This window comes from Ranitomeya imitator, chromosome 1 (genome assembly GCF_032444005.1).
Source record: "Ranitomeya imitator isolate aRanImi1 chromosome 1, aRanImi1.pri, whole genome shotgun sequence".
NCBI classification, from domain to species: Eukaryota; Metazoa; Chordata; class Amphibia; order Anura; family Dendrobatidae; genus Ranitomeya; species Ranitomeya imitator.
This window is the reverse complement of record NC_091282.1, coordinates 374,784,925-374,804,104: the sequence shown is the minus strand read 5'-3', so window position 1 is coordinate 374,804,104 and position 19,180 is coordinate 374,784,925. Positions and strand designations below refer to the sequence as shown.

Genomic DNA, 19,180 nt, shown 5'->3' with positions numbered 1-19,180 from the left:
TCTACCAAAATTATCTTATTGCCCCCAAATTTTTAATTTCCCAAAGGTAACAGGAGAAATTAGACCACAAAAGTTGTGCAATTTCTCCTGAGTACGTCGATACCTCATATGTGGGGATAAACCACTGTTTGGGTGCACCGCAGAGCTTGGAAGAGAAGGAGTGCCTGTAACGGGTCTACCAAGCTGGGGTACCTCTTTCAGTACCACCCCGTGTTTCAGGAGGTCCACTCTGCTTTGGCTGGAGTCTGAATGAAGGACGCTGGCTCGAAGTGCTTGGTTACATGGGCGCATATAAAAGATCACTGCTTCTCCACGTATTTCCAGTCTGACAACACTTTACTTACAGGACACAGAATATATCACACAGATACAGAGGGCAGGCCAATAGAAAAGCGGCAGGCCAGACATACAATACAATAGCTGCAGGTGGCCGGGGCCTGCCGATATTTACTGTGGGAATTACAAAGGTGGGGGGATCGGACAAAAGGAGAATATCGTGTCCCCTCTGCCCAGGGGCGCAGCCTGTGGGCTGATGCATTAAGGACATGCATCTCACATGGAACCTATTATACATACATATAACTGCACAACATATTCTGGGTGCTGAATGGTTCCGTAACACGCAACAGTGCCGTTTTACTTTTTCAATGTAGAATTGGCTGGAATTGAGATCGGACGCCATGTCGTGTTTGGAGAGCCCCTGATGTGCCTAAACAGTAGAAACCCCCACAAGTGACCCCATTTTGGAAACTAGACCCCTTAAGGAACTTATCTAGATGTGTGATGAGCACTTTAAACCCCCAAGTGCTTCACAGAAATGTATAAAGTAGAGCCGTGAAAATAAAAAATCCTTTTTTTCCTCAAAAATTATTTTTTTAGCCTGCAATTTTTTATTTTCTCAAGGGTAACAGGAGACATTTGACCCCAAAATCTGTTGACCAGTTTGTCCTGAGTATGCTGATACCCCATATGTGGGGGGCGGGGGCACTGTTTGGGCAGCCGTCGGGGCTCGGAAGGGAAGGAGCACCGCTTGGAATGCAGACTTTGATGGGATGGTCTGCGGGCGTCATGTTGCATTTGCAGAGCTCCTGATGTACCTAAATAGTAGAAACCCCCCACAAGTGACCCCATTTAGGAAACTAGACCCCCCAAAGAGCTTATCTAGATGTGTGGTGAGCACTATGAACCCCCAACTGCTTCACAGAAGTTTATAATGTTGAGCCATGAAAATAAAACAAATCATATTTTTTCCACAAAAATGATCTTTTCACCCCCAAATTTTTACTTTCACAAGAGTAACAGGAGAAATTGGACCCCAAAATGTATTGTGCAATTTATGCTGAGTAGGCTGGTATCCCATATGTGGGGGGGACCACTGTTTCGGCACATGGCAGAGCTCGGAAGGGAAGGAGCGCCGTTTTGGAATGCAGACTTTGATAGAATGGTCAGTGGGCGTTATGTTGTGTTTGCCGAGCCCCTGATGTACCTAAACAGTAGAAATCCCCAACAAGTGACCCCATTTTGGAAACTAGACCCCCCAAGGAACTTATCTAGATGTGTGGTGAGAACTTTGAATGCCCAAGTGCTTCCCCCAGTTTTTATTTTCATAAGGGTAACAGGAGAAATTGGACACCAAAAGTTGTTGTCCAATTTATCCCGAGTACGCTGATGCTCCATATGTAGGGGTAAACCACTGATTGGGCGCACGGCAGAGCTCAGAAGGGAGGGAGCACCATTTGACTTTTTGAGCGCAAAATTGGCTGTCGTGTTTGGAGACCCCCTGATGTACCTAAACAGTGGAAACCCCCCAATTCTAACTCCAAACCTAACCCCAACACACCCCTAATCCCAACCCGATCCATAATCCTAATCACAACCCTAACCCCAAAACAACCCTAATCTCAACCCTAATCAAAACTCTAAATCCAACACACCCCTAATCCTAATCTCAACCCTAACCTCAAACCTAACCCTAATCCCAATACACCCCTAACCCTAATCCCAAACGTAACCCTAATGCCAACCCTAATACCAACCCTAATCCAAACCCTAACCCTAACTTTAGCCGCAACCCTAACCCTAAATTTAGCCCCAACCCTAACCCTAACTTTAGCCCCAACTCTAACCCTAGCCCTAACCCTAAGGCTTTCACACTTGAGTCGTGTGGCATCTGTCGTAATCCGTCGTTTTGGACAAAAACGGATCCTGCAAATGTGCCCGCAGGATGCATTTTTTGCACATAGACTTGTATTGCCAACGGATGGCCACACGTCGCGTCCGTCGTGCACTAGATCTGTTGTGTTTTGGTGGTCCGTCGTCACAAAAAAACGTTCAAAGTAACGTTTTTTTGTAATTCGCGTCCGACATTTCCGACCGTGCATGCGTAGCCATAACTCCGCCCCCTCCTCCCCAGGACATAGACTGGGCAGCGGATGCGTTGAAAAACTGCATCTGCTGCCCACGTTGTGCACAATTTTCACAACGTGCATCAGGCCGACGCCTTGCGACGGCCCCGTACCGACGCAAGTGTCAAAGAAGCCTAACCCTAGCCCTAAATTTAGCCCCAACCCTACATTTAGCCAAACCCTAACCCTAAATTTAGCCCCAACCCTAACCCTAAATTTAGCCCCAACCCTAACCCTAAATTTAGCCCCAACTCCTCTAGCTGCCGGCTGGCAGATCATGGCGGGAGCACTGCGCATGCGCCCGCCATTTTCTTACCGGATGAAGAAGCCGGCGGGCAGGAGGGGACGCAGGAGGACCCAGGGACACCGATAAGTATGATAGGGTCCCTGAATCCCCCTATTTCTCTGTACTATGATGTGCAATCACATCAGAGGACAGAGAATTACACATCGCTTTTTTTTTTTTTGCGGCCGCCGATAAACAGTTAATTGCCGGCGATCGCAAAACAGGGGTCGGTACCTGTACCTGCCGAGACCCCAAAGATCTTCCAGATGCCCTGCGCCCGCCATTTTTTGGCCGGGACAAGATGGCTGCGCCCATCGGGAGCCATGAGAAGCACCGGGAAGACAGGTGAGTATCGGGGGACTATCGGGAACCCCATTTCTCTGTCCTCTGATGTGCGATCACATCGGAGGACAGAGAAATTAAATGGGAAATCGCGGTTTTTTTTGCGACCGCCGGTAAATGGTTAAATACCGGCGATCGCAACCCAGGGGTCGGAAAAAAAAACCCGAATCATGTTCTCTGGGGTCTCGGCTACCCCCGGCAACCGAAACCCCAGAGAAAATCTGACTCTGGGGGGCGCTATTCACTTTTTCCACAGCGCTGTTAAAGGCGTATTGGCGGTCGTTAAGGGGTTAAAGAACCTGTCAACATGAAAATGCAGACCAATCTGAAGAAAAGATGTTTTATAGCAGGAGGAGCAGGGTAGATTGACACATGGATTTGTGAGGAAAACAAAATCATTATAGTCTGTGTTTTCATCATTTTTGAACCGGTGGGCGGACCCATCAGTGATTGACAGCTGTGTGAGATAGCTGTCAATCACTGATAGGACTGCCTACTGGACTGCAAATCCTAGAAAGAACAGAGGTTTAAATGATTAAAACACAGATTGATACATGGATTTGTGAGAAAGTATTCGGTATAATCTGCTCAGGTCCTCCTGCTCTATAACATGGTGCCTGCAGATTGGTCTGCATTTTCATGGTGACAGGCTCCCTTTAAGCGCCTTTTCCCCCTCACACACACATTAGTCAGTGCTTCCCAAACTTCAGTCCTCACGGACCCCATGGGTCATGTTTTCAGGATTTCCTTAGTATTGCTCAAGTAGTGGAAGTATCATCAAGGCATCAGGAATTGTCTCACCTGTGCAACACAATGGAAATCCTGAAAACATGACCCGTGGGGTCCATGAGGACTGGAGTTTGGGAAACACTGCATGGATTAGATGGTTGTCGGTGGAACGATTGTTCAGCTGGCAGCTATCATGGTTGTGTCTCCCACACAAGAATGCTAGCGCTCCTGAGAGAGAGCAGTTGCCAGACATCTTAGGCGGTGAAATTGGACAGGTCGGATCATTAACCCCTTAATGACCAAGCCAAATTTTACAATTCTGACTACTTTGAGTTTATGTGGTTATAACTCTAACGCTTCAACGTATCCCACTGATTCGGAGATTGTTTTTTGTGCATAATGTACTTCATGATAGTGGTAACATTTCTTCGATATGACTTGTGTTTATTTGTGAAAAAAATGGAAATTTAGCAAAAATGTAAAAAATTTCACAATTTTCAAACTTTTTAATTCTTATGCCGTTAAATCAAAGACACATTTCCACAATTTTGAAAAACATTTTTTTGTTCGGAAATTAGAAGGGTTAAAAGTTGACCAGCGATTTCTCGTTTTTCCAACAAAATTTACCAAACCATTTTTTTAGGGACCACATCACATTTGAGGTGACTGAGGCATCTATGTGACAGAAAGTACCAAAAAGTGACACCATTCTAAAAACTGCACCCATCAAGGTACTCAAAACCACATTCAAGAAGTTTATTAACCCTTCAGGTGCTTCACAGGAACTGGAGCAATGTGGAAGGAAAAAATTAACATTTAATTTTTTTTTTTTTTCACAAAAAATAATTACTTAAGACCCAAACATTTTTATTTTCACTAGGGTAACAGGAGAAAATGGATCCCAAAATTTGTTGTGCAATTTCTCCTAAGCATGCCAATACCTCATATGTGGGAGAAAACTACTGTTTGGGCACATGGCAGGGCTCGGAACGGAAGGAGCGCCATTTGACTTTTTTAATGTAAAATTTGCTGGAATAATTAGCAGCCGTCATGTCGCGTTTGGAGAGCCCCTGATCTACCTATACAGTGGAAACCCCCCACAAGTGACCGCATTTTTGAAACCACACCCCTCAAGGATTTTATCCAGGGGTATAGTGAACATTTTGAACCTACAGGTACGACACAGAATTTGATAATATTAGGTCGTCACATTGAATATGTCATCATTAGTGTTGAGCGCAAGTGCTCGCTACTACAGTTTGCATTGGGTGCTCGGGTATGCACCAAATATCACGGGTGCTCCAGTGACATGCTTGAGTCCCTGCGCTGCATGTTTCACAGCTGTTAGACACCCAAAAAAAATCATACCGGGATCCGCGATACTCCATGCATACCCTAGCACCCCATGCAAACTTGGCTCACCATTAGCCGTCATAACGTCATTTTTTTTACTTTTGAAAAAAGCCCAATTCTAACCCCAACTCTAACTCTTACACACGCCTAACCCTAACACACACCTTAGTTCTAACCCCAACACACCCCTTACCCCAATCTCAACTGCAAAGAATGGAAAAAAAAATGTTATTTTTATCTAAGGGGGTGACAAAGGGGGTTTGATTTACTATTTTTTTATTTTAATCACTGTGATAGGGTCTATCACAGTGATCAAACGGAACCTATAGGAAAAATGTCCTATTGTTGATGGGTACCGGCTGGCAGATCTCGGCAGGCGAGCATGCAATATTTTTCCCAGGAAGATGACACTGGGCCAGGAGACGGAGCAGGAGGGACCAAGGGATGGGGATGGTGGAGGTACTGGGGATTCTCAGGGGGGCATCATTTTATCATTTCTCTCTCCTCTGACATGTATATCATGTCAGAAGAGAGAGAAATCATTGAAACACTTTTTTTTTTTACTTGTATGATTGCCGTTGTTCACTGAACAACGCCAATCATGTGCTTGGACACCAGAAAATCCAGCCCTGATCATGTTCTTCAAGGTATTGGTAGCTTAGACCCCAGAGATTTTTCGACTCTGGGGGGTGCTACAGTCTTCTTCCTGATCGCCCTTTTTTGAAGCGGGTAAGAGGGATAAGAACCCTTAGCAGCTCCCGTTTTATTGTGTATCGGCAGTAGCTAATGGCTTCTTTCAGCAGGACCCACCTAAGCCATCTATTTGGACATTTAGGTCATTGAGAGCTGAATAAAATGATACCTGCAACCGATTTCTTATTCCGGAGATATCCATATTTTCTTAATATGTAAATGAGCTGTTAAAATCTATAGGCCAGACATATAGTGTATCTCCTTGAAAATTTGCCTCCAGAGCTTATTTTAAACGAAGATGGCATTACCAGCATGAGACATGTATATCAGAAGATCAGACTGTCAATCATTACATCAGTAGAATAGAAGGACAGCATCCAAACTTGAGTAAAGTAAAAAATCTTTTTATTCTTCCAAGGCAAATACAGTGCAATGTCAGCCATTACATGTCTCGCACTGGTAACTCCCACCTTCTTTTAAAGCTCTGGGGGCAGATTCTGGGGGAGATCTATGTCTATGTCTGGCCCATATATCTTAACAGCTCATTTACATATAAGAAAAATGTTGATTTCTCTGTAATAAAACAGAGGATTGCAGATCAAGAGTTTTTTTTTTATTCAACTTTCTTTGTCCTGCTTGCTCATAGGAGGGTTAACCCTACTGACAGATTCCCTTTAACGCCTCCAACAATCAATTTCCCGACTCCTATACACACTAGACTGTCTGCCAAAGAAGTCGTTATTTGCGGGTTTAGCCAACATTACTCTAAAGGTACCGTCACACTAGACGATATCGCTAGCGATCCGTGACGTTGCAGCGTCCTCGCTAGCGATATCGTCCAGTGTGACAGGCAGCAGCGATCAGGCCCCTGCTGGGAGATCGCTGGTCGGGGAAGAAAGTCCAGAACTTTATTTCGTCGCTGGACTCCCCGTAGACATCGCTGAATCGGCGTGTGTGACACCGATTCAGCGATGTCTTTGCTGGTAACCAGGGTAAACATCGGGTAACTAAGCGCAGGGCCGCGCTTAGTAACCCGATGTTTACCCTGGTTACCATCCTAAAAGTAAAAAAACAAACAGTACATACTTACCTACAGCCGTCTGTCCTCCAGCGCTGTGCTCTGCACTCCTCCTGCTCTGGCTGTGAGCGTCGGTCAGCCGGAAAGCAGAGCGGTGACGTCACCGCTCTGCTTTCTGGCTGCCCGGCGCTCACAGCCAGACCAGAGAAGCAGAGCGCCGAGGACAGACAGCGGTAGGTAAGTATGTAGCGTTTGTTTTTTTACTTTTTAGGATGGTAACCAGGGTAAACATCGGGTTACTAAGCGCGGCCCTGCGCTTAGTTACCCGATGTTTACCCTGGTTACCGGGGACCTCGGGATCGTTGGTCGCTGGAGAGCTGTCTGTGTGACAGCTCTCCAGCGACCAAACAGCGACGCTGCAGCGATCCGGATCGTTGTCGGTATCGCTGCAGCGTCGCTATGTGTGACGGTACCTTAATGTGTATGGGGCTTTAGAAATTTGCAGTGCAGCACTATTTGAGGACTAGTTACACCTGATGTTTGGAGGAAACTCTTGCTAACTTGCATATGACATTTATTCTAGATTACACTTACAGCTTCATTTATTACAATACAATGGAGTGTCCATCAGACCGTTCCTGATTAGTTTCTACAAGGATCAAATTACATGGGCTTCCAACAGCTGCCTGTAATGATCAGCACGATTCATCTGGAGAAACGTTGACACTTTGCCCTGGACCGGTGTCTCCCGATACACTCCTGAAATAGGAAAAGTCACTTCAGCTGCTGGATGAATAGTAATACAGTCAGAACTAGCACATAGCCAAGTAACATTGCCACAAACCTTGTAATTTACACTGATTTTCCAGTGTAATTTTCATTACAGTACTTTAGACTGAATTACTATCACTGTAATTTGCTAATTGTGTAGGGTAGCAACAAACAACATTGGCTGTGGGAGAACTAGCTTGGATTTCCATTGTCATTGGGAGTGTAGGAACCATTCAAAATGGTGCTGTCTGGAAGCACTAAAAAGATTGTTCACCTTTAGAGGAATTTTCTTTATGCATGAATTGGAGCTAAAAATTACGTTTCCAAAATCTTGCACTTTTTAATATAATATTAATAATAATTTTTATTTATATAGCGCCAACATATTCCGCAGCACTTTACAATTAAGCGGGGACATGTACAGACAATAAATTCAGTACAAGTTAAGACAATTTAAACAGTGACATTAGGGGTGAGGTCCCTGCTCGCAAGCTTACAATCTACAAGGAAATGGGGGGACACAATAGGTGAAAAGTGCTTGTTATTTCAGGTCTGGCAATTATAATAAATAGTCAGTGAAAAGAGGGAGACACAAAAGCGCAAATAGGGTCTTATCAAACGTTACACAAAGTTGCCCACCAAGAGAACTACTCACCTGGTGAGATTGAAGGAAGGACATATATTAATGGCGGCTGCTGCAGATCCACAGGTCAGTGCAGGACCTGATTGAAGCACACACTTAGATAGGAGAAAAAAGGATCATCCCCGCGCTGCCGCAAGAAGAATTTCAAAAATTGTAGAGGTTTTCAACGTGGTTTATTCTACGCGTTTCAGGGTTCAGATGACCCCTTCATCAGGACATACCACAAATATTGTACCATATTGTACCAAATATTGGTACAATATTTGTGGTATGTCCTGATGAAGGGGTCATCTGAACCCTGAAACGTGTAGAATAAACTACGTTGAAAACCTCTACAATTTTTGAAATTCTTCTTGCGGCAGCGCGGGGATGATCATTTTTTCTCCTATCTAAGTGTGTAATTATAATAAATAGGGATTTTCATATAAAGCTGCATGATCCGGTCATCAGCCCGTGTGTTTAAGTGCAACAGTCAAGTATGAAGCGCAGTTATCGTGTGCATGGACGGTGTGGAGACAGATGAATAGTAGGGTGCAGATTCAGAGTAATATTTGGAAGGAGGGAACAGGGTAAAGTTAGTTTACTGAGTAGTTGATGTGGTAGGCTTGTTTGAAGAGATGGGTTTTTAAAGCGCGCTTGAATAGGTCGGGGCTAGGTATCAGTCTGATCGTCTGATACTTTTTGCATATTGCCGACTACAAAAGGAGACATTCGAGATGATTCTGACAGCACAATGGGAGAGTTTATTACTTTATCTGTCTTTTCCTTTTTACGACCAAAAACTACATAAAAGTTGAAAGTGGAAGGAAACAAATAGCTTGTAAAAGCCAAAGGGTGCAAAAAAACATTTCTAGCCCCAAATATCTGCTTTTAAGTAAAAAAAAAAAAGAATACAAATGTCCACAAAGCTGGACAACCGATTTAAGATTTCTAGTAGGACTCAGTAACGGCAGTTGTTGCATTTAGTCTCAGATCATTTTCACAGTATACAAAAAAAAAATAAAAATAAAACTGGAAATGAATTTTAAGGAGTACTATGAGGAAAAAGGATTTTAGCAAATACCTGAAAATGACAACATTGAGGCCAACTTAAATTTGGCAGAACTTTAGAGTTTATTGCAAGTTTACATAATCTATTTTTTATTTGAGGCCAATAACTTACACCGATTTTGGTGCAATTTTTAATGCACTAGATCTCCATGTACGTCACACCGCTTTTCCTGACAAAACAAGCCTCCTTTCTGATAGGCCATGCCCCCTTGTTGAGAATGGCTGAAAATGTGTCTTCAATCTTCATACTTTATTTTTGTGGTGCAAGTTGTGTTGTGCCAGAACTCTGGTGCATCTGGCTTAGTAAATCAGCACCAATGCATTCAGGGAGTTACATTTTTGTCCTCCACTTTTATTCTCCTGCAGGTGTCCAAGCACCTTGGTCCATTCTTGGATTGTAATGCATGGATTGCCTTGGGTCTGCCAACCCAAGAGCAACAGTTTTATAAAAGTACATGAAGAGGTCATGCTCCGGTGAAGAGACCCATGGCCAATCCGTGCATTAGTGGATCGGGCTCGGACATCTGCAGGAGCCCTTATTCTGGTTTTGTAAATCACAGCATTTTTTAAATTCTTTAAAAAGGAATGGATCTAGAAAAGAGTTAGCAGTCCCAATCACAAACCGCAGTGTTTGTCTTTTAAGCTAAAGGTGCATGTTAAAGTTTTCTTAGAGTATGTGGCCACGATCAGGAATTGCTGCGATTTTGACACTGCGTATTTATGCAGCGTCAAAACCACAGCGTCCAGATGTTACAGCATAGTGGATGGGATTTCTATAAATCCCCTGTACATCTACAGTATGTGCACCTGCAAATCACCCACAGACACTGACATGGGGTGCGTCTTTCAGGACCGCAGCATGTCAACTTCTCTTGTGGAGACACTGGTCATCAATAGAATGTATTGGACGCGGTGAATCTGCACGGTTCAGTGAACACACGCGGATTTACCTGCGTTCAATAGACTGCAATCTTTTGGATGCCGCAAAAATACTCTGCATCCAAAGCGCTGCTACTTCTGGATCGTGGGCACATAGCTTTACTTCACTACATAATGATGAGCAGTACCATGAATGGTTTGGTTCACACTTTGGATTGCATTGGCATTGTACCGTAGAACACAACAATAATTTTAATGTATAGACGGGCAACCTAAATGTACCGCAGTCTTAAAATGCGCCAATTTATCAAAGCTGTTAATGTTGTTTGATAAAGCTGTTCGAAGATAACACCCTTAATTAGCTTACTTTGTGCCAGAACTGTGTGCAACAATTTTGGCAGATGGTGTTGCATGTGAGGCCGCGTCCATTTGCTCGATAAGCCATGCATCTTTTCAGTGACACGTCATAAAAAATACACGTTGAGTATTTGGTGAGTTTTTACCTCAGAGGCTGAAAGCCAAACCAGGAGTGGGTGATAAATACAGAAGTGGTGACATGTTTCCATTATAATTTTTCTCTGATTGCCCTACTCCTAGTTTTGTCTTATACATACTGAGGTAAAAAACTCACCAAATACTGAACATGGTCTTAAGCATATAATAAATATGGTTCAAGTCACGAAAGACACCTTTGACCAGAATTCTGCATGTGGGTAGATATTTCCCAAAACGTTCTCCGTTTTTCTTTTGTACATTTACATTGGGCAATTATCTGTGAATAAACCTTATCTTTCATTGCAGGAATAAAATATTTGCAGAATTATGAAAAAAATATTTTAAAATATAATAGTTTTACAGTTCTTTGAGTTCCACAATATTGTCTGCTGTGATTTATATAATTTAGACCCCAACTTGTATTATTCCACGTAATTTCTCTTACCTAGTTGTCTGCAGATTTCTTCCACCTTCTGAAGAGCATTTTCAACTTCTTCCTGTGTTTTCACGAGGACTTCCACTTCACCTACTGCGAAACCAAAATCTGCCTCATCGAGGTCTACAACAACTTTGGTATTTGAGTTTTCAACCAAAGGCAACTGGAACCTGCGCCTGCGTGTCACAAAGCTGGCAAATTCATTTAGTCCAAAAGATTCTATGTTGTGGGGACGTGGGACACCCAGCTCTTCGCTCACTCTGCTAATAATATCATCTTCCGAAGTAAGCTCCATGTACTGCGTGGATGCTCCATATAGGCCTCTTGCTCCTCGTTGTGGTGGGTGCTTTAATTCCCAACTGCCTTCCCGTCTCCGCAACCACATGTCGTTCAGTGTCAGGCGCAGATCAGAGTTATCATAGTACGAGTCTTGAAAAGTTATTTCTTCAAGCAGACCTGCCCCTAGTGCACACAGTTTTTTTTCTACATCTGGTCCTGGGACAAACTTGCGTTCCACTTCGATGGGGCCAGGTAAATGCACAGAAGGTGACATTTCTGAAAAATAAGTATAGTATGATGTCTAACTAGAAAAATTAATGTACAGGGAATGAAACAGATTAGTAGTATTGTGTGTAAAGGCACAACACAGGATTTATAGTGATAAGACCATGGTCACATGGTCTGTACAAAACCAAAAACGTAAAATTATTATTTTCTGAACCAATAGCAAAGTTTCTATGTGAAACCAACTGCTCTATCCTTTACTGTACAGAAATATATTTATTGAACTGGAAATGCAAATTTATTTTCATGGTATATTTGTCCCTGATAATCAATTCTCGGCAAGCAGGAAAAGCCAAGTCATAACCCAATGTGAAATTAAGAACTTGAAAACAGAAGCACTAACAAAGCATCTGTCTATATACGTTTGAAGGAGTTTTATGCATATGTATCTATAGTGGATACCGTAAATAAAAATTCTACACGACTGATAAAATGCCAGGTTTTTGTCATGTAAAAAAAAAAAAATCATACAAAGAAGAATCATTTCAGATGTCACAACAATCTATAGAAACAAACAAATCATTTTGAGGGGAAAAATAAAAATAACAAAACTAACATAATGTGAACACCCTTATAATTGATGATGCTGTGTTTAAAATTAGCCAATCACATGTAAACTTACGTTAAATAGTAGTCAGTACGCAGCTGCCATAATTTAATGTGATTCTGATTCATTCCATATAAAGTTTAGCTGTTTCAGTAGGATTTTCCTAACATCTTCCTAGTTGCATTTTACAGCAGAAGCAATTGTTCGTAAACATCTTACAAACAACACAGCAAAGGAATCACATTGTTGAAAATTATCAGTCAGGAGTAGGGTACAAATTTTTTTACAAGGCATTAGATATACCATGGAACATTGTAAAGACCGTCATCAAGAAGTGGCTTAACTTTGGAACAATAGTAAAATTACCTCGAACTGGCTCTGATTGGCTACTGCATGTGACAGCAATGCAATCTCCTGTTTTTTTCATATGTGTTATGACTGTATAAGCATATTCACACAGGTTACGTACAATCAAGGAGAGCTCAACATTTGTACTCAACAGGTCCCTGTTCATACCAGCAAAGTCCATGATTTGTCCCTGCCTGACCTACATTAACCCCTTCATGACCTTGGGATTTTCCGTTTTTCCGTGTTCGTTTTTCGCTCCCTTCCTTCCTAGAGCCATAACTTTATTATTTTTCTGTCAATATGGCCATGTGAGGGCTTATTTTTTGCGAAACAAGTTGTCCTTTTGAACGACATCATTGGTTTTAGCATGTCGTGTACTAGAAAACGGGAAAAAAATCCCAAATGCGGTGAAATAGCAAAAAAAGTGCAATCCAACACTTGTTTTTTGTTTGGCTTTTTTGCTAGCTTCACTAAATGCTAAAACTGACGTGCTATTATGATTCTCCAGGTCATTACGAGTTCATAGACACCAAAAATGTCTAGGTTCTCTTTTATCTAAGTGGTGAAAACAAATTCAAAACTTTGCTAAAAAAAAAAAAAACAAATTGCGCCATTTTCGATACCCGTAGAATCTACATTTTTCATGATCTGGGGTCGGGTGAGGGCTTATTTTGTGTGCACCGAGCTGGCATTTTTAATGATACCATTTTGGTGCAGATACGTTCTTTTGATCGCCTGTTATTGCATTTTAATGCAATGTCGCGGCGACCAAAAAAAACGTAATTCTGGCGTTTCAATTTTTTTCTCGCTACGCCGTTTAGCGATCAGGTTAATTCTTTTTTTATTGATAGACCGGGCGATTCTGAATGCGACAATACCAAATGTGTAGGTTTGATTTTTTTTTACATTTATTTTGAATGGGGCGAAGGGGGTGATTTAAAACTTTTATTTTTTTTATTTTTTCACCTTTTTTTTTTAACTTTTGCCATGCTTCAATAGCCTTCATAGGAGGCTAGAAGCTGGCACAACTCGATCGCCTGTGCTTCATAGCAGTGATCATCAGATCGCTGCTATGCAGCAGAAATGCAGGTGTGCTATGAGCGCCGACCACAGGGTGGCGCTCACAGCTAGTCAGGTTCAGTAACCATAGAGGTCTCAAGGACCTCTATGGTTACCATTGTGATGCATCGCTGACCACCGATCATGTGACGGGGTCAGTGATGCGCTCATTTCCGGCCGGCTGGAAGCGCCGGTTAAATGCCGTTTGACAGCGGCATTTAACTAGTTAATAGCGGCGGGTGAATCGCGATTTCACCCGCCGCTATTGTGGGCACATGTCAGCTGTTCAAAACAGCTGATATGTCCCGGCTTTGATGCGGGCTCACCGCCGGAGCCCTGCATCAAAGCGGGGATCTGACCTCGGACGTACTATCCCGTCCGAGGTCAGAAAGGGGTTAAGTCTGCCAAAAGCATGTGGGAAAACATACTATGTTTGAGGAGACCAGGGTTGTACATAATTCCAAAAGGTATTTTTGGTGCAAAGCCAACACTATGCATCACCAAAAGAACACCATACCCAGAGTGAAACCTGATGGAGGCCACATTATGCATTGTGGCTGTTTTCCAGCAACTGGAACTTTAGTCTATTAGGAGGAATTTCATCATTCCGTACAACAACATGCCAAAGCATTCCTGCAACTCAACAATAAAAATGACTTTGCCAGTAGAAGATGAAGTTTTGGAATGCCCCAGGCAGAGCCCAGACTTGAATCCAATTGAAAACTCTCTGGGATGACCTGTAGAGGGTGATGTACACAGGAAATGTCCCCATAATCTGAAAGATTTGGAGCAATACTGCAAGGATGAGTGGGCAAACATTTCCAATTCTAGATGTGCTATGGTGATAGACCCCTAAGCAAAAAGACGGAATGCTGTCATAAATTCAAAGGGTACTTTAACAAAATAGTAGTTTAAGTGCATGCAACTGTGCATATTTATGCAACCACAGAATTTTAGTTCTTTATGTTTCTCTTACCACCAGCAAAGATTAAAGTTTGGACAGCTTATCAGTGATATTAAAGTTCTGAAATTATTCTTCTTGGTATTCTTTTGTTTTACGTGACTAAAGCCTGGCATTTTAATAGGGGTGCATAGACTTTTGATGGACATAACAGTGTGGTTTTATGTTATAAGGTTCATATAGTTTATTTATTTGCACTTATGAACAGAATTGTGTGTACATTGTTGGAAGGGATTTTGATATAACTTTATTATCATAATGGTGCAAGAACAAAATGTGACAATGAGCGCCATGTTATTATTCTCCAGAAGTGTTGCTTCTAGGTGATCGCATGGTGCTTAATATAGTACTTAGTCATGTCTGTTGGATCTGAAGGTCAAAACCAATGTGTATGTTTTAGTTACATTCCCATGAAGTGAATATGATGTGCATTTTCCATACCAAAAATCCTCTGTGTATTATTGTGTTGGATGATGTTGAAATTGTAACATCGCATTATGGTTCTCTATGGTGTTGCATTGGAATGTAGTCGTAATGGTTTCCAAATGTGTAAGGCTATGTTCACACGCTGGGGATTTTGCCGCGCAAGTGACATACTCGTCTCCGCTATTCCCACACAGGTGCAGTAACAGCCGCATCAATACTATGCGTGCTCGGGAATAGTGGTCAGTGTAAGTCTTTGAAAGCATGGTTCCGGGTCTCAGACTTACATTGAGTTGTGACTTCCAACTCGCCCAGCAAGCGATCCAGCAGGTCACAACTTGCAGTACATCTACTGGAGTGGTGCCGTTAAAAGACACTAGTGGCTGGTTAGTATGATACTATGTGCAGGGAACTTACATTAGTGGTGTTTTAAAGAGAACCTGTCAGCATAATTTTCCATTCTGTCATGTGCTGCTCCCATCCTGCGCCCGTTCTGTCATGTGCTGCTGCCATCCTGCGCCCGTTCTGTCATGTGCTGCTGCCATCCTGCGCCCGTTCTGTCATGTGCTGCTGCCATCCTGCGCCCGTTCTGTCATGTGCTGCTGCCATCCTGCGCCCGTTCTGTCATGTGCTGCTGCCATCCTGCCCCCGTTCTGTCATGTGCTGTTCCCATCCTGCGCCACCATTGTATTATATGCCCCCATAAGACGCTCCAGTGTGTATGCCCCCGTATGCTGCTGCCATATAAAAAAAAAAATATACCATACTCACCTATCGTCCGGCTCCACTGCAGGTCTGGCTTCAAGAAAATGGCACCGGAAAGCGCGGACTGTGCAGGCGCCGATTCCGGCAGCAGGAATCGGCGCCTGCGCAGTCCGCACTTTCCGGCGCCATTTTCTTGAAGACACACCTGCAGTGGAGCCGGAGTGTGTCTTCAAGAAAATGGCGCCGGAAAGCGCGGACTGCGCAGGCGCCGATTCCGGCAGCAGGAATCGGCGCCTGCGCAGTCCACGCTTTCCGGCGCCATTTTCTTGAAGATACACTCCGGCTCCTCTGCCTGTGACTGGTCAGAGGGCGGCGCAGGCACGCATTAAGCGCATCATCGCGCCCTCTGAACTGTCACAGCAGAGGAGCCGGGAGACGGAGCCGCACGCAGCGCTGGAACGGGGAAAGGTGAATATACTTACCCTCCTGGCGGTCCCTGACTCTCCAGTGGAGATCGCAGTATGCGTTCAGTGCTTACGCATACCGCGATCTCCTGGGAGCGTTACTCTGTGGGGGCCAGACTGCGCCGGCGCTTGCGCCGGCGCAGTCTATAAAGGCTTCGGACAGAGTGACGCTCCCAGCGTTATATTATAGATTATATATATATATATATATATATATATATATATATACACAGTGTCTCACTAATATATATACATATATATATATATATATATATATATATATATATATATATATATATAACATATGTTTTTATTATTTTTTTGAGCACATGGATCCCTTGTATATCCGTATGTCGGTTTTGCAAGCCTGCGAGAAAATCTCGCAGTACGAATGCCATACGGATTATATACGGAGGATGCCATGCGCAAAATACGCTGACACACCCTGCCTACGGAGGAGCTACGGACCACTATTTTGGGGACTTTTCAGCGTATTACGGCCGTAAATTACGGACTGTATTTTTATACGCTGAGTGTGACGCCGGCCTAACTCTTTAGAAATGGCCATTAATAAAGTTCAGAAAAGATTTGTCCAGCTATGTCTTTCTCTCTCATGATTAAAATAAAACCTATCAATATAGTTTTTTCATTTAGACAAAAAAAAAACCACATCTTAGCTATGTGTTCACTACCTTGTCCCAAAAATTAGATTCTGATTGAACATCTTGGCATCGGTTCAAGGTTTAATTTTTAATGGTTTTTGTATTTAGTTATCTGAAGACATATAGTCTTGGTTAGGCCGGCTTCACACATCCAACATCCGCATACATGGCTGTCAGGCTGTGGAGTAAGGGTCAGGAGACCCGCGGCCACTTTGTAAATTGCGGTCCAAGCCCAGATTGTGAATGTGGCATGTTTGAAGACGGCCATAAGGAAGAAGTACATTTTTCTAATAAATATCTTTGTATCTAAATGGCATCTACTTGGATTGTCACAAAGCTTAGTACTAGTGATGAGCGAACGTGCTCGGATAAGGAGTTATCCTAGCATCTTCGGCGTACTCAAAAAGTATGTTCGAGTTGCTGCTGCTGCCTGTCTTGCGGCTGTTTGACAGACACAACACATGCATGGATTGTCAATATCTGAGCACGTTCGCCCATCACTACTTAGTACACAAGTAAAAATCCAAAAAGATGAACCCTCTTGCGGTGTAGAAATTCCCCACATTGGATCTAACCCAATTGTTTCCCTGAATTGATTCATTGACAAAGATCAAAATCTATTTGATGAAAATGGCATTTGTGGCTGTTATTTAATTTTTTCATATGTAACAATTTATTGAATTTTTGCAATCATAAGTTGATATACTGACAAAAAAAAAAAAAACAAGGAGGCAGCTACGTGGGGATGAGCATCTTGTGACCATAGCTCTTAGTGAGAAGAGGCTAGGTAATGGAACTATGCTCGATTCTGAAATGATGTTCCCCCTGCATTTTTGTGTAAGTCTAATAGGCTGCCGTCACACTAGCAGTATTTGGTCAGTATTTTACATCAGTATTTGTAAGCCAAAACCAGGAGTGGGTGATAAATACAGAAGTGGTGCATATGTTTCTATTATACTTTTCCTCTATTTCCACTCCTGGTTTTGGCTTACAAATACTGATGTAAAATACTGACCAAATACTGATAGTGTGACGGCAGTCTAAGAGTGGACACATACTGTTCTCTCGGGAGGGAGATCTCTAGCTCTCCAGTGGATTCCCCCATTTCTCGCCTTCCCATACAGTCCTTAGTGTTCTACATAAGGCCACGTTCACACGTTCAGTATTTTACCTCAGCATTTGTAAGCCAAAACCAGGAGAGGTGATAAATACAGAAGTGGTGTATATGTTTCTATTAGAATTTTCCTCTGATTGTCCCACTCCAGATTTTGGCTTACAAATACTGAGGTAAAATACTGACCAAATACTGAATGTGTGAACGTGGCCTAACAGAGTAATTAATTTAAAGTAAGGAACTGATGGCAGATTTTGTTGCATTTCACACTGGAAGCACATACACTAATAGGCGTGAGATTTGGAATGTGGATAGCCATGATCTGCCCTTGTTTTCCTATATCTGATGTCAGCAATTCTCGTCTTGCCTATAAATGTCTGTGTGTGTGAAATGGATTGTCATACAGGTAATGCAAGATTTTCCTGGCGTGGACAAGTGTGTGTAAATGCGCGTAAAAGAAAAAAAAATGAGAAAATGTTGCGTTTACGGTGTTTAAATAACGTGTATTATAGGATCATGTCTGGATCATGCAAGAATTCATTAGTATGTATAAGCGGTGTTTTATATTGAATGCAGTTCCATTCCTAGACCCTGACTATAAGACGACGGGTATGCAGTGCGCATGTCTATGCTCCCACCAGCCATGTACATACTGTTGGCTTTTTTTATGTTTTTTGCTTCCGTAAATCCACAAATCAAACCTGAATTCATAATGCGGGAAATCTGCAGCCAAAGCACATTGCCCAGGAAGAATTCAGCAGTGTGCTCAGTCGTTGGAGGAGGGAATCTGGTGCTGCTGTGCTCCAGTTGGCTGGGTCAATCAGAGGCTTCTCTGCTGTGCAGTGTCTGATGGGATTTGTAGTTGTTTCCTAGTGAAATACCAATAGGTCGTGGCCAGGAAAACTACAAGTGCCAGAAGCCTGTGTTTAAATAGGACATGCTTTTTAAAGGAAACTGCTGAAAATTACAGCAACTCACGCACTGAGCAGGTTAAAAAGGATATACATGTAATAAAGGGAAAAATAACTGATGAGTCAAGGGGAGCTTTATATATAAAATAGAGATCAATTATTTGGCATCTTTTTTTTATTTTTTCATAGGATTTTGTTTTTCAAAAAAATTGAATAAAAGAACATATTGACTCTACTCCCATTTATGTCTACATGAGAGTTAACATGTTTATTTTACTCACTTATATAGCACTATTAATTCCTCAGCGCTTTACAGATATCA

At 42.6% G+C, this 19,180-nt stretch overlaps 1 protein-coding gene across 2 annotated transcripts; it reads right to left on the bottom strand.

Moving 5' to 3' along the window:
* Positions 1-3,804: 3,804 nt before the first annotated feature.
* Positions 3,805-18,786, bottom strand: THTPA (thiamine triphosphatase). Of its 2 annotated transcripts, XM_069761803.1 has the most exons (4): positions 18,649-18,786; positions 11,110-11,655; positions 7,300-7,585; positions 3,805-6,573 (listed from the first exon to the last, which is right to left on the bottom strand). In XM_069761803.1, the coding sequence occupies exons 1-3, from the start codon at positions 18,656-18,658 to the stop codon at positions 7,485-7,487; spliced, it is 657 nt and encodes a 218-aa protein (XP_069617904.1). In that variant the 5' UTR covers positions 18,659-18,786; the 3' UTR covers positions 3,805-6,573; positions 7,300-7,484. The 2 variants fall into 2 exon arrangements, with proteins under 2 accessions (XP_069617904.1, XP_069617903.1); XM_069761802.1 differs by lacking the exon at positions 3,805-6,573 and having other exon boundaries at positions 7,269-7,585; positions 18,601-18,730.
* Between the last annotated feature and the right edge of the window lie 394 nt (positions 18,787-19,180).